Source organism: Lupinus angustifolius, chromosome LG04, assembly GCF_001865875.1.
Source record: "Lupinus angustifolius cultivar Tanjil chromosome LG04, LupAngTanjil_v1.0, whole genome shotgun sequence".
NCBI lineage: Eukaryota > Viridiplantae > Streptophyta > Magnoliopsida > Fabales > Fabaceae > Lupinus > Lupinus angustifolius.
In genome coordinates this window covers 9439301-9452260 of record NC_032012.1, presented here as the reverse complement: position 1 = coordinate 9452260, position 12960 = coordinate 9439301, and the positions used below count along the sequence as shown (strand labels likewise).

The 12960-nt window shown below is 35.0% G+C and overlaps 3 protein-coding genes across 6 annotated transcripts; 1 reads left to right on the top strand and 2 right to left on the bottom strand.

Annotated features, from left to right (window-relative positions):
• On the bottom strand, positions 241 to 5992 carry LOC109345630 (quinone oxidoreductase PIG3-like). The gene is made up of 7 exons (XM_019584743.1): positions 5945 to 5992; positions 2955 to 3214; positions 2098 to 2277; positions 1650 to 1731; positions 1355 to 1462; positions 1072 to 1230; positions 241 to 617 (listed from the first exon to the last, which is right to left on the bottom strand). Exons 2-7 carry the CDS (start codon positions 3204 to 3206, stop codon positions 421 to 423), a joined length of 978 nt encoding a protein of 325 aa, XP_019440288.1. The 5' UTR covers positions 3207 to 3214; positions 5945 to 5992; the 3' UTR covers positions 241 to 420.
• On the bottom strand, positions 5359 to 5986 carry LOC109345631 (60S ribosomal protein L26-2). Its single transcript, XM_019584744.1, has one exon. It carries the CDS (start codon positions 5936 to 5938, stop codon positions 5498 to 5500), a length of 441 nt encoding a protein of 146 aa, XP_019440289.1. The 5' UTR covers positions 5939 to 5986; the 3' UTR covers positions 5359 to 5497.
• On the top strand, positions 7551 to 12252 carry LOC109345629 (lysine histidine transporter-like 8). Of its 4 annotated transcripts, XR_002107431.1 has the most exons (7): positions 7551 to 7739; positions 9101 to 9505; positions 9727 to 9860; positions 10152 to 10579; positions 10667 to 10798; positions 11106 to 11853; positions 11941 to 12252. XR_002107431.1 is itself a non-coding variant. In XM_019584740.1 (6 exons), exons 2-6 carry the CDS (start codon positions 9123 to 9125, stop codon positions 11589 to 11591), a joined length of 1563 nt encoding a protein of 520 aa, XP_019440285.1. In that variant the 5' UTR covers positions 7551 to 7739; positions 9101 to 9122; the 3' UTR covers positions 11592 to 12252. The 4 variants fall into 4 exon arrangements, 3 of the variants coding, with proteins under 3 accessions (XP_019440285.1, XP_019440287.1, XP_019440286.1); XM_019584740.1 differs by having other exon boundaries at positions 11106 to 12252; XM_019584742.1 differs by lacking the exon at positions 7551 to 7739 and adding an exon at positions 7943 to 8212 and having other exon boundaries at positions 11106 to 12252.

Genomic DNA, 12960 nt, shown 5'->3' with positions numbered 1-12960 from the left:
CCTATTAGCTTTTACACATACCAACCTATTTGTGGTTGCAAATTGATGCCAGACCATTGCAACCTTAATTGCCACATATTATTAAATTATCCAACATAAATGGTTCAAATTATATCAATATAATTTATTTTTAAATAAATTTATTTAATCTTATTATAGATGTGGTTGGAATTGTTAATCGTTAATCATGTAATATTTTTTCAATGTTTTATTTCCATTCCCTCAATTTGCTATCAAACAAAGCTAATTCAAGGTTCAATTTAACAGTGAAAGATAGACAAAGAAAGTTGAAACATAGTGTTTATCTGTAATTGTAAAAACCGTAGCTTTATAGGATCCAAAGTCCTATCATAGAAAGATGTTCAAACTCATAAGATCCAGAAGTGAAGTCTGTGATGTACTTCATTAGTAAGATGGTGTTCATGGGAAAAGCAATATCTTCCCGATATGCTGGCTGCTTTCCATAAGACGGTGAGCCTCGGCCGCTTTGGAAAGAGGGAAAGATTTGTAGACCACAGGCTTAACCTTTCCTTCTGCAATAGCAGGCCAAACATTCTTCTCCACTTCACTAACGATCGCAGCTTTATTTTCAAGACTTCTACTACGCAAGCCAGCCCCTGCGTAGAATTCATCATATGATTGACATCAAGAAATGTTATGATCAATAAACAGCAGAAAAAATATATTCTAGTGATGGAAATTCAGGTTGTCAGATGAAGAAAAATCGAAAGTAGAAGCTTAGAAGGGATGTGCTAGCCTATTGTTGCAGCAGTGAAACCTGGAAGAATGCACAATTTAAAAGAAAGAACACAGAAAATGTAAAACTACAAGATATTCATATGCAGAAATGTACAAAAGATATATAACCATTGAGGAATGGAAATGCTAAATATGAATTTGGAGGTAGAAGTCACTGGAAAATTAAGGGTCGTTTTGGTTTTTACTTTAATTTCTTCCCCTTCCAACATACAAGACATCACATCATGTTTTTAGTTGCACCGACACATTTACAGCAGAAAACCAAATGTGATCAGAACATCTATTAAGGGTATAATCCAAAATTTGTAATACCTTGTACTGTGAGACGTTTACCGAATAAAGCACGGAGATCAAATTCTGTGGAAACTCCCCCTTGAAAGGCGATAATAAAAAGCCTTCCATCAAAATTTAAGCTATCAAGATTTCTCTGATAGTAGGATGCTCCCATACAATCAAGAATAACATCAACACCTGCCACCAATCATCAAATACATCATGCTTCTCTACATAATCAGTGAAACAAAAACATTAAAGGGGCACTACATATATTGATTAAAGATGATAGATTACACCATGCTTCGTGTAGAGATAATACCTTGACCGCCAGTTTCTTCTTTTACCCTTGCAACGAAGTCCTCTGTTTTGTAATTGATGCCTACATCAGCACCAAGACCCTTGCAAAAAGCAAGTTTCTCTTCACTGCCTGGTAATCAATACAAAGAATAAAGTTTTGGTGAACATTGTTTAGAGTTTGAATCAACGAGGGCGACTATTAACTAGTTCTACTTGAAAACACATCAGTTTCACTGGAAAATATGGCAAACAGTTAATTTCCACTTCAAACTATATTGAAACTGACTGTTATAAAAACATGAAAAGTACAACTGAACCTGCAGTAACAAATACTCTTGATCCTAGGTATTTAGCTATCTGAATAGCAAATGTACCAATTCCACTGGAACCTCCATGAATCTGAGGATTAAAGTTAAAATATCAATTATTAAGCTACATTAACCAAATAAAATACCGTAGGGATATAATCATGCAGGGATAACAAAAGCATGACAAGATTCAGTGGCAAAAATACACATAAATGCATAGGGATATAAAATAATTTAAAATATTGAAAGACAATAACTGGAAAAAAAACATGCTCAAAACTCAGTAGAACGAAAGTGAAGATGGCACAAATGACTTTGTTCAATACAATTCTGAAGTGAAAAATTCTGAATAATCTTTTGAGATAACTGTAAGAAAATTACCCATTTACCTGGTTCAACATAATAGAACATTGGATAGATAAGTTACTCAAAAGTTATTTATCAGTTAATCACTAACCAACAAAGTTTCTCCCGCAGATAGCCGGCTAGTCATAAAAATAGTAGACCACACAGTGCATGCCACCTCAGGAAAACTAGCTGCATCCTTCAGAGAAAGCCCCGGAGGAACTGGAAGAACTTGTCCAGCAGGAACAGCAACTTTCTCAGCATATCCTCCTCCGGCTAGAAGAGCACACACCTGTAAACCACATATTATATATTGAAGTAACTTCCATCCATAAGACAGCAGAATGACAGGTTAAAAAAAGGCCATAGGAAAAAAATAGCCATATAAGCACTGTTTAAATGAATGCACTTGATAGTTTCTTTCCAACAATCGAGATCTAAGAATCCAACCACGAGGAAGTAAAGCTCGACAATTAACATGAGCATGAGCATATACACACATTAGGGTACTTCCTATCTAAAAAAATGCTTTCTTAAAAGTTATGTGTGTTTGGCAACATCCTTTAGGTCTTACAAACTAGTCAATGTGTTTATTTGACAAAAATAAGCTAGTAGCCTTGTTTGGTTAAGGAAGATTAAAAAACCTAGTTAATAAGCTTTGATTTAATAAGTCAATTGGAATAACTTGTGACTTATAAGTGAGAATCTAATAAGTCATATCCTAATAGAAGTTAATTGATCTACTTATTTTATCAAATTGTTCCAATTCAATCAACTAATCTATCCGCGATAACCTTCCAGCTCTGACTTGATCTACTAATGTTTACTTGAAAGGGGGAAAATGAAACAGTTGCTTGTCACAATAAGGTTTTTGAAAAAGGTAACATTTTGAAGAACACCCATAATTGAATTTTGCCTATAAGAGAAAACCCATGTCAAAAAACCGAAAAAGAACAGAAATTTAATAACCTGATCGCCAATTTTCCACCTAGAAATGTTTTTGCCGACGGATTCAACAGTTCCAGAACACTCAAGTCCAGGGTATGGGCTAGCACCTTTTGGTGGAGGGTAAGAGCCTTTCCTTTGAAGGGTATCGGCGCGGTTAAGAGCGGTGGCTTCAACTCTGATGAGAACTTCATCGTCGTTGATTTGAGGGTCTTCAACTTGTTGGAGCTGTAATACTTCAGGATCCCCTGGTGTGGTTATCACTATAGCCTTCATTTCTGATTCTCTCTCTCTGTTGATGTGAGAAGAACAATAACACAATAATGTTGTGAAGAGAAGAGTGTTGTAGTATTATTACTACTTGGTACACTTTGTCAGCGACACGACTCCTATGTCCAAACTCTAAACACAATGACGTGTCCTTTAGGGTAAAGGACGGAAAATATCTTCTGTACTAAAAAATGTATTGTTTAAAAAATATATATTTAAATTAAGAATGTCAAATAATGACTCAATGGAGAAGTGATACATTTTTTACTATAAAATATGTGATTAGAAACAAGCTATGTTTTTCCAATTTGGTCCTGAATATATTTTGCTTTAGTCCCCGAGCTTTGTTTTTTTTGACATGATCCACATACTTGCACGTATCTGTTAATTTGTTGCTGTAACATGAAAATGGTGTTGTTTTGGACATCTTTCTCTTATCATCTTCTTCATTGTATTCCCCTCCCTCATCGTCGCATTATGGTGTTTCTCAGAACATAAGTGCAGCCACCGTTTGTGTGAAGGTGGTGACATTGAATGGGGATGATTTAATGATGATGGAAATGAAAAAGAAATAGAAAAAACGATGAAAGAAAGACACTGCTGTGAAGCATGTGCAAGATGAAGTGTTAAAGTGACACCGTTTTAATGGAAATGAAAACTAAAACAATCACTTTTAATGACAAATTACAAGGTATATTGTTGACAATTTTACAAAACTTACTAACATAAGGGAGAAAACAAAGTTGAAGGACTAGATTGAGAAAAACAAAGTTGTTCAAGAAAAACAGCATTGAGAGATTAGATTGGAAAAATATTTGAGGGACCAATTGAGAAAATAGAATAAGTTGGCGAAACAAATTAATAGTTTTCCATGGATTTGAAATCGGTTACTTGTATTCAATAAAATCGTAGTGGTACAAAAACTTTCATATTATTTACTTTAATCATTTAGTGGTTGAAGTTGGATAATCAATTGACTTCACCACACTAGCACTCTTTGGTCCAGGATTATGAATCAGATAACAGTAAGATTAAGAGTTGAGAGTGATATTTAAAATCATAAGCCAAATGGGAGCAAACTTGATTTTTTAAATAAGTTTTGGGAACAATATATACTTGTACCAACCATTATTGAGATATAAGGCTAGACTATTTGTATACTCACATTGGAGACTCTCTTCAGTGCATTTAGGCCATTACAAATCTATACCCACCCTGTTCTGATCAGTATCAAATTAATGTAGAGTTTGACAAGGTGCTTATTAACAAGATGTTGATAAATAAACACATAGGGTAGACGTAGTTTGGAAAATCTTTTTGGTCATGGGGAGGTGATGTATATGTTTATCTAGCAAGAGTTGGGGAACAACTTAAGTTACACACAATATTAAGGTGTTGTGAGTGAGGCAACAATCAAGAGTTAGCCAAGGACCGGATGCATCAAGAGGAGGAACTCAACAGGTTGTTGGAACAGTAAGGAAGGAGTAACATGGTCTCAGACATATACAGCACGGAATTAAAACAATCATATACTACATCGTGGACTTCCGGCCTTAATCATAGAAAACAAAACATGGACAGGGAAAGGCATAATATTTCACAGCAGACATCAACCATACATGAAAAAACTAAGTTTAATTGACACCAACTTACTCGAATGTACAATACATCAAAACCTCACAAGTTAAAAGGACCTGATTATCATTCACCATAGCACCTACAAAAGTAGCCATGATTGGATATACTCTGTATATCTCATCTAAAATGCTTAAATCTTTATGCACTAATGATGTAAGGGTATAGAAATTAACACTCGCTCACTATATCAAGCTCAGTAAAGCAGAGAACCTTATGCACTTAAAAGGGAAAAGGTATTAACTAGAAAGGAACCGTAAAATTGATAATCTCATCACCCACACTACTGCATTAAGATCTAAACAAGTCTCAATTGGAGACAACTTAGAGAAACCAAAAACTAAGATCATTTAACCATGGAAAAAGCTACATCACAAATTACAGCACCATTTTCAATCAAATTCTACAATGTAGACTGATAGAACAAAAAATCACACATCATTCAAAAAATAAAACAACTAAAAGGTATCACAAAATATGAGATAACATTAAACAACAACAACAATATTAGAATAAAACAACCGGCACAGAAAGTATAAGGAAAATTGATTAACAACATAAAAGCATAATAAACCAAAATATTCAAAGATCCAAAATTACAAAGACCCAGAAATAAATTCTAATTTAGTTTTCAAAACATGAGTAAAATAAAAGATAGAAAACTAATCAACATTCTGCATGATATCCTCAGGAGCGAACTTAGTACCCTTTTCCTTATCAGCAGTAGCACGACCCTTAGCCTTACGATCAAGCAGCGATTTGCGATCCTTATCAAGACGAATCTTAGTTATCACAACCTTCGATGGATTAACACCAACATTAACGGTTGTTCCATTAACCTTCTCCCTTGTGATGCGTTCAATGTGAATGACCCACTTGCGACGATAGACTTGAACCACCTTTCCTTCGCGTCCTTTGAAGGTTCCTCTCACGACTTGAACCTCATCGTCCTTACGAACCGGCAATGAACGAACGTTGTACTTTGAACGAAGATCCTGAGAGAGAGGTGCACTCATGAGAACGCGACGCACGCTTGAGGGTGCGGTGAAGTGAGCCTTTCGGCTCTTGCGACGGCTGCTAGAAACTCTTGGGTTGAACTTCATCTTCGCCTCTTTCTCTCTCTCTCTCTCTCTCTCTCTCTCTCTCTGATGATGATGATGTTGTTAGGGTTTCACTCATTTGTGAATTTATTGATATCTATAGAATAGGGTTTTCTGTTCTATGTTTGGGCTTGGGTTATTGCAAACTAATTGGGCTCAGATTCTAACCTAAGGACTATACTCAAGAATGAATAGTGAAAATGGGCTTCAAGTAATGAGGTGGGGAGTTTTGGGCTAAGGATTTTTTCGTAAGTAATAGCAACCACGATGATTGTTCTTAATAGAATAAAAACATTTTTAATTTATTTTTTATTGTGCCTTTTTTATTTTTTGAATTTTGTTCTTAAATAAAAACAATTTTTAGTTGTTCTTAGCTAAGGGAAAGTGATGAGAGAGGTAGATGTTGTGAGGAAAAAGTAAATGTTGTGGAAGTAAATAAGAATAAGAATGATGTTTACCATTGTGGGAAAAAAATATATGTTATTCTTATTTTATGAAGAGTTGTAATAAATTAAAATAATGTGTGAGACCCAAATAAGAATGAAATCATTGTTCTATATTGGAGATGCTCTAAGTGAAAAAGAAAATGATATAACAAATTAAAATAATGTGTGAGACCCAAATAAGAATGAAATTATTGTTCACAAGTTTTATTTTGGTACTACCAAGGATATCCATCACTTTTTTTGGGTAATGAACTAATTCTTTTTTGGGATTCGTGGTTGCCCTCCAATAAGTGTTACTCCTAGCAAATCGAACTCCCAACCTTAGAGATCCAGTATAACTTTACACCACTGAACCAACGTTTTGTTGTCATAGAAGAAAAGTTTTGAATACTCATAATACAAATGTATACGGAGACAGATTTTTATGTTATGTTTCCTTATCCCACAAAGTAATACTAAGATAAAATACGATGTGAAATGATTAGAAATGTAACCCAATGATGATGCTACTTGCATGCTTAGAATGAAATAATTTGAAATGAAGCACTAGAATGTTTGTAGTGTATCATGGGAACAAAATGATGTTTATGGTCAACATGAATCACACGCGACATGCACATGCACATGGTGGGTGAGTCGAGTAATATTTATAGTCTTTAATTTTTGTTAAAAGGAATGAATTTCAATAGATTATAGCATTTCAACCATTTCTAATTGACTTTGGACGTAAAAAAGAAGTGATATTTTAGATTGAGAGACCCAAATAGTGAAGTGTGAAGTTATGTGAAGTCCATCACTGCCACTAAATGGTAATTGTGGTGGCCCACTCCATCAATGATGAACCGTCAATATGCTCCATCAAGCATTGCATTCACTTACTTTACTTTCGGCTACTTTGTGTCCCGAGTGGGAAACACATCTTCTGTCCCATAGTTTATGTATTATAAGCCGTGATTTGTCAGAAAAATATTTACTAGTTAAGAGGGAGAGTGAAACAATCATGCATTATATCAGTAACTCTCTGTAGCTCTTAAAGCAATATAAGTGACACTGTGAAAGAGAGACTGAAACAGAGAAACAAACAAACAAAAAGTAATAAAGTCATTATGGTTTCTCGTACCAACGTCACATTTTATATAGCCATAGACAATGGGATACAGCATCAATACCCAACTCCCAAAAAACTAAACTTTATAAACTAAATAAATACCTTAGTGGTTCTTACTAGGAACTATAACTCAATCACTTTGGGTTACTCGCTTAACAACAAAAACACTCTTTCAACTTCACCATCTAAACTTCATTTGTTCTCATTTCAACCATATTCTTGTGCTGGGTATATAGCTATATATATAAAGGTACTTACTTTCATAGTCTATGCTTCATTTGTTCTTATTCAAGCATTCTGTAACTACTGGTTAGTATATGTGTGTATCATTTTGCATTGTCTCAGAATCTGAGTCTATGTTTATAGTCACTCATGGAACATCTGTTTTTGCATTATATCAGTGACTGGTATCTGCTTGGAAAAGAATTCATGAAGAAAATGGTTATTATTTATATATTTTAACAGATGTGAACTGTGTTTGGAGGAATCTTTAATTAGGATTTCAGACCTAGTATGTATAATTATAGGCTTTATGCAAGCATGTGAGTGAATATAATAGAGTTGTAGACTTTAGAAAACCTCCAATAAAGCATTTTCAAATGGCCTTTGTTATCTCATTTCATTTGGTGTAAGGGGTTATTTTAAATATGGGATATATGATTAGTTAACTTGTTAGTCTAGGTAATTTTCCACTTTGCTCTGCCCTCAATCAACAAATCCTTAGTAAATTCATAGATTTTATTCCAAGTTTGTTGCTTTTTTGTCCTAAATAAACAAGGTTTAATTTTTGACTTGATTTTTCAGGGAAATGGCTTTAACCCCAAAAATATGAAAGGGGATAAGATAAGTAGATTTTGTCTTTAGTTGTCCAGTGATTAATTGGGGAGCTTTCAAATCATATGTGGTTTCCATATATTTACATGTTCTGTTTCAGGACATTTGATGTTCTCCTTTAGCTGAGTTTTGGGAAGCTTTTGTTGACAAATTATGAGTACCTTGGGTTTGTATGAGAAGCCAAAAATGATGATTTTTGAATAGGTGTGCCTTAACTAAGTTAAATATCACTTATTGTCAAAATCAGGCTTCAAATATTATATCACTTTCAATTATCTTTATGTCTCTCATGGTTTGGAAAAGTGTATACTAGGTTAAATCACACACCACTCTTTTGACCATATAGTCCTTTTTTATTTTGGTTACAACTGCAAAACAAGTTATGTGTTATATGTATTATTTAGAGGATCAATCCCAATCTTTATGTTTGTGAATCCCCTTTTGTTGTTTCTTTGGTTTTTATTAAACTAGTGTTTTACAAAGTTCTCTTTGTGTGTGTCTCATACAAATTTGTCATTTTGTAATTTTCCATCTCAAAGGCATTTGAAATAGTTTGAGTCTAAACAATACAATAAGATAATAGTTCCTTCCTTTTCGAACTGGATATCGAATCTTTGCTTAACCCTTTTGAGCTAGCAACAGGCACCAGTATTCTTTCACACATCCATTGAAGATTTTAGTGCATGCATGAAAAAAAATGCTTAATTTATTTCCTATGAAGTCCATAGTTTTATATAACCAAGATGTTATTCACAAATTCTTGTTTTTCTTCACCAGGCTATTTTGTTTGACTCATTTCATGGAGGAGAGACCAGAGACAGAACTGATATCCATACCGGCGACACCAAGAGTGTCAACACCAGAGATACTAACACCATCAGGACAGAGGTCACCAAGACCAACATCAAAGGAAGCGAAATCGTCGAATGCATGGACTCCAACCTCATTCATATCACCAAGGTTTCTGAGTCCAATAGGGACACCAATGAAGAGAGTGCTCATAAACATGAAGGGTTACTTGGAGGATGTTGGACACCTTACTAAACTCAATCCTCAAGATGCTTGGCTTCCAATTACCGAGTCTCGCAATGGAAATGCTCACTATGCTGCATTCCACAACCTCAATGCTGGGGTTGGTTTCCAGGCTCTTGTTTTGCCTGTTGCTTTTGCTTATCTTGGCTGGTATGTTTTCTTCTTCCGAGCAAAATTTTGGTATTGAATTATACTCTTGATTCAATCCGGGTTAAACAACAAGACACTTTAAGCAAACAATCAGGGTTGACTAAGTGACCAACAGTTCTGTTGTTAAACAACGAGCATGAATTGAAAAAGCTGTATGTAGTTGTGGCATATGAATAAACATTTCTGACCACTAAGAAATGTTTAATCTTAATGTTTTGCAGGAGTTGGGGAATTCTTTCCTTAACCATAGCATATGTTTGGCAACTTTACACCTTATGGATTTTGATTCAGCTACACGAAGCAGTTCCAGGGAAAAGATACAACAGATATGTGGAGCTTGCACAAGCAGCATTTGGTAACTTCGTTTGGCATCAATTACATATGTAACATTGTTATGAAAAACTACTTCATTAAAAATATAGGAATTAAAACATACAAGATATAATTGATTCATAGTTTCATATACGGCTTAAAGGTTCCAGTTTATGGAGTTAAAGCCATCCTCGAAGAACATTTTGGTTCTCAAACTAATTCAATCGAAAATTTATACACATGTAACAGTCCTAAAACTATAATTGCATGATTTAAAAAGGACCAGGCATTCTATATCTGTTATGTAATGCATAGTTTCTACCTTCTTTTGCAGGAGAAAGATTAGGGGTTTGGCTTGCTCTCTTCCCAACTGTTTATTTATCAGCAGGAACTGCAACAGCTTTGATTCTTATCGGAGGGGAGACCATGAAACTGTTCTTCCAGATAGTTTGTGGTCCGACGTGTACCTCAAATCCTCTAACCACAGTGGAGTGGTATTTGGTTTTCACTTCTCTATCCATAGTCCTGTCTCAGCTTCCAAACCTCAATTCAATTGCAGGGCTATCACTCATAGGCGCTGTGACAGCCATCACTTACTCCACCATGGTTTGGGTACTCTCTGTGAGTCAACAAAGGCCACTGTCCATCTCTTATGAACCCTTGTCATTGCCATCATCTTCTTCTTCCGCTTTTCTCGTAATGAATGCACTTGGAATTGTAGCCTTCTCTTTCAGAGGCCACAACTTGGCTCTTGAAATTCAGGTACTGATGAGTTATCATGACACTGTTCTAGCTTAGTGTTAAATTTATTTCAGTAGTTAGTAAATACATGCACTCTTTTTCTTTCAGGCAACAATGCCATCGACTTTTAAGCACCCAGCCCGTGTGCCAATGTGGAGAGGAGCCAAGGTTGCTTATTTCTTCATTGCAATGTGCCTATTCCCTATTGCTATTGGAGGCTTTTGGGCCTATGGTAACCTTGTAAGTGAACTGCAAATTTGATTCTTAATGATATCAAAGTACAATTAGTGCTTAGTATATGCATATTTGTTTTTTTGTGTGCTTTAACACCACTTATAATGCTCAGTCCTCAAATTCATATAGTTATTATCTGCAGTGAGGGAACTTTGTTTTACTCGAATCTTGCATGTTATATCCCTTACGGCGAATAAATTTTTTGATTATATCAATCAAATGTCATACAGTAAGATGAGTCTCTTCATGCACCTCTTTAATCTACTTCGCATTCATAATGCAGCATGCTTAGTTTTATATTACTTTCTTTCAGATGCCTTCTGGAGGAATTCTTGGTGCGTTATATGCATTTCACAGTCATGACATTTCAAGGGGACTTCTTGCCTTGACTTTCCTCCTTGTTGTGTTTAGCTGCTTGAGCAGCTTCCAAATATACTCCATGCCTGCTTTTGACAGTTTTGAAGCCGGGTACACCAGTAGGACTAACCGACCCTGTTCGGTATGGGTCAGATCTGGTTTCCGAGTTTTCTTTGGATTCATATCCTTCTTCATAGGAGTGGCACTTCCCTTCCTCTCAAGTCTTGCTGGTTTGTTAGGAGGACTCACTCTTCCAGTAACTTTTGCATATCCTTGCTTCATGTGGGTCCTTATAAAACAGCCAACTAAATATAGTATCAATTGGTATTTCAACTGGACTCTTGGCTGGTTGGGGGTTGGTTTTAGCTTAGCCTTCTCCATTGGAGGTATTTGGAGCATGGTTAATGATGGACTCAAATTGAAATTCTTCAAACCCAACTAAATTTTGAGTACAACAATGATATTCTTCCATCACTTTTTCTCACACTCCTTTTTACACCTACTTATTACTATTGATCAAAAGCCTTCAACTTTAGAAACAACAACAGATAAATGATCAATGGTTATAAGGTAGGTGTGGGAATGGCTTTGGGAAAAGGGTGGTGTGAGATAATCATTTTTCTTCTGAATTAAATCTTGCAAATGCAGAAGCACTATATTATGCTGCCCTTTACTTCAGGCATCCATCAACTACTTTCCAAATGGTCTCATATTTGGTGCATGTCTTGTGCCATAAGTTATCTTTTGTGGAAGAGTTGGTTCTATCATGAGATGCAATTTTAAGTCAAAAGTCATTAGGGAAGAGAAGAATCCTTGCATGCCAAAGATGAAACAAAGCTAAACTCTGCTGGATTACTGAAATTCAATGACAATATCTAAAGATGCATTTCAATATGGTCCTCTTATCTTTGAGTATTATAGTTTGTTGTATTTTGAACAAGATGTACTTGTGTTCATACATACTTGTAGAGACCTCAAAATCTTTCAAGTTGTAATTGTAAACTGTGTGGTTTCATAAGTGAGTTTTAGATAAGATTTCCTCCAAATCCCTTCTACTTCCAATTGTTCAATTGAAACTAAGATTGATTGATCTATTATGTCAACTTTGGACTAACTTCCTCAAATCTCAATATTATTGTCTGATATATTATATAACCTATCAAGAGCTCCAAAATAGCATAGTCATACTAGTTTGTCATCCCCAACTATTAATGTTGTTTATCATACCAAGAAACAAAACTTTAAAGAAACCAAATATTGATATAACAAGTGGCTTGAGGACACAAGAAAAACCCAACATAAAATAATGGATGAAAAGAAAATTGTTGTATCTTTGTGCTTCGGATAGAAACAAACATTGGATCACATCTTCTTCAGTCTCAAACTTTGTACCACTTTATGTATTATTTCATTCTCATTTGTTAGAAAATGTAAAGTTAATATATATTTAATTTATGTTTTATTTTTTTGAACAATAAGAAACAAAGGATACACGAAGTGATACAAAGTTTGGAACAAAAAAAAATGTGGCTCAAATAAACATAATGTGCTGGTCATGAGTGGGGTCTATATAGCTTGTATTAAAGGGTCATTATGACCTTTAGGTTTATATAATTACTACTAATTGCTAATTAATCTAAGCATTAATATTAAGATAAGCCTTGAGATGATGCATTGAAGTCAAGTGGACAATTTTTGAGAATTCTGTCCTTAGGCATCTTTTTTGTCACCTAGCTCAAGGCCCTATACCCTACAAATCAGGTGCACCCTACCTCAGTACAAATTCACTAGCCCAACCAGACTCTGCTCAA

Bases quoted from the DNA above. Each gene is read 5' to 3' on its own strand.
- LOC109345630 (XM_019584743.1), bottom strand. From the start codon at position 3,206: ATGAAGGCTATAGTGATAACCACACCAGGGGATCCTGAAGTATTACAG. The intron at 2,278-2,954 runs GTTATTAAATTT...TGTGGTTTACAG, and splicing joins GGTGGAAAATTGGCGATCAG to GTGTGTGCTCTTCTAGCCGG. The intron at 1,732-2,097 runs GTTAGTGATTAA...TTTAATCCTCAG, and splicing joins CTGCGGGAGAAACTTTGTTG to ATTCATGGAGGTTCCAGTGG.
- LOC109345631 (XM_019584744.1), bottom strand. From the start codon at position 5,938: ATGAAGTTCAACCCAAGAGTTTCTAGCAGCCGTCGCAAGAGCCGAAAG.
- LOC109345629 (XM_019584740.1), top strand. From the start codon at position 9,123: ATGGAGGAGAGACCAGAGACAGAACTGATATCCATACCGGCGACACCA. The intron at 9,506-9,726 runs GTATGTTTTCTT...AATGTTTTGCAG, and splicing joins GCTTTTGCTTATCTTGGCTG to GAGTTGGGGAATTCTTTCCT. The intron at 9,861-10,151 runs GTAACTTCGTTT...CTTCTTTTGCAG, and splicing joins GCTTGCACAAGCAGCATTTG to GAGAAAGATTAGGGGTTTGG.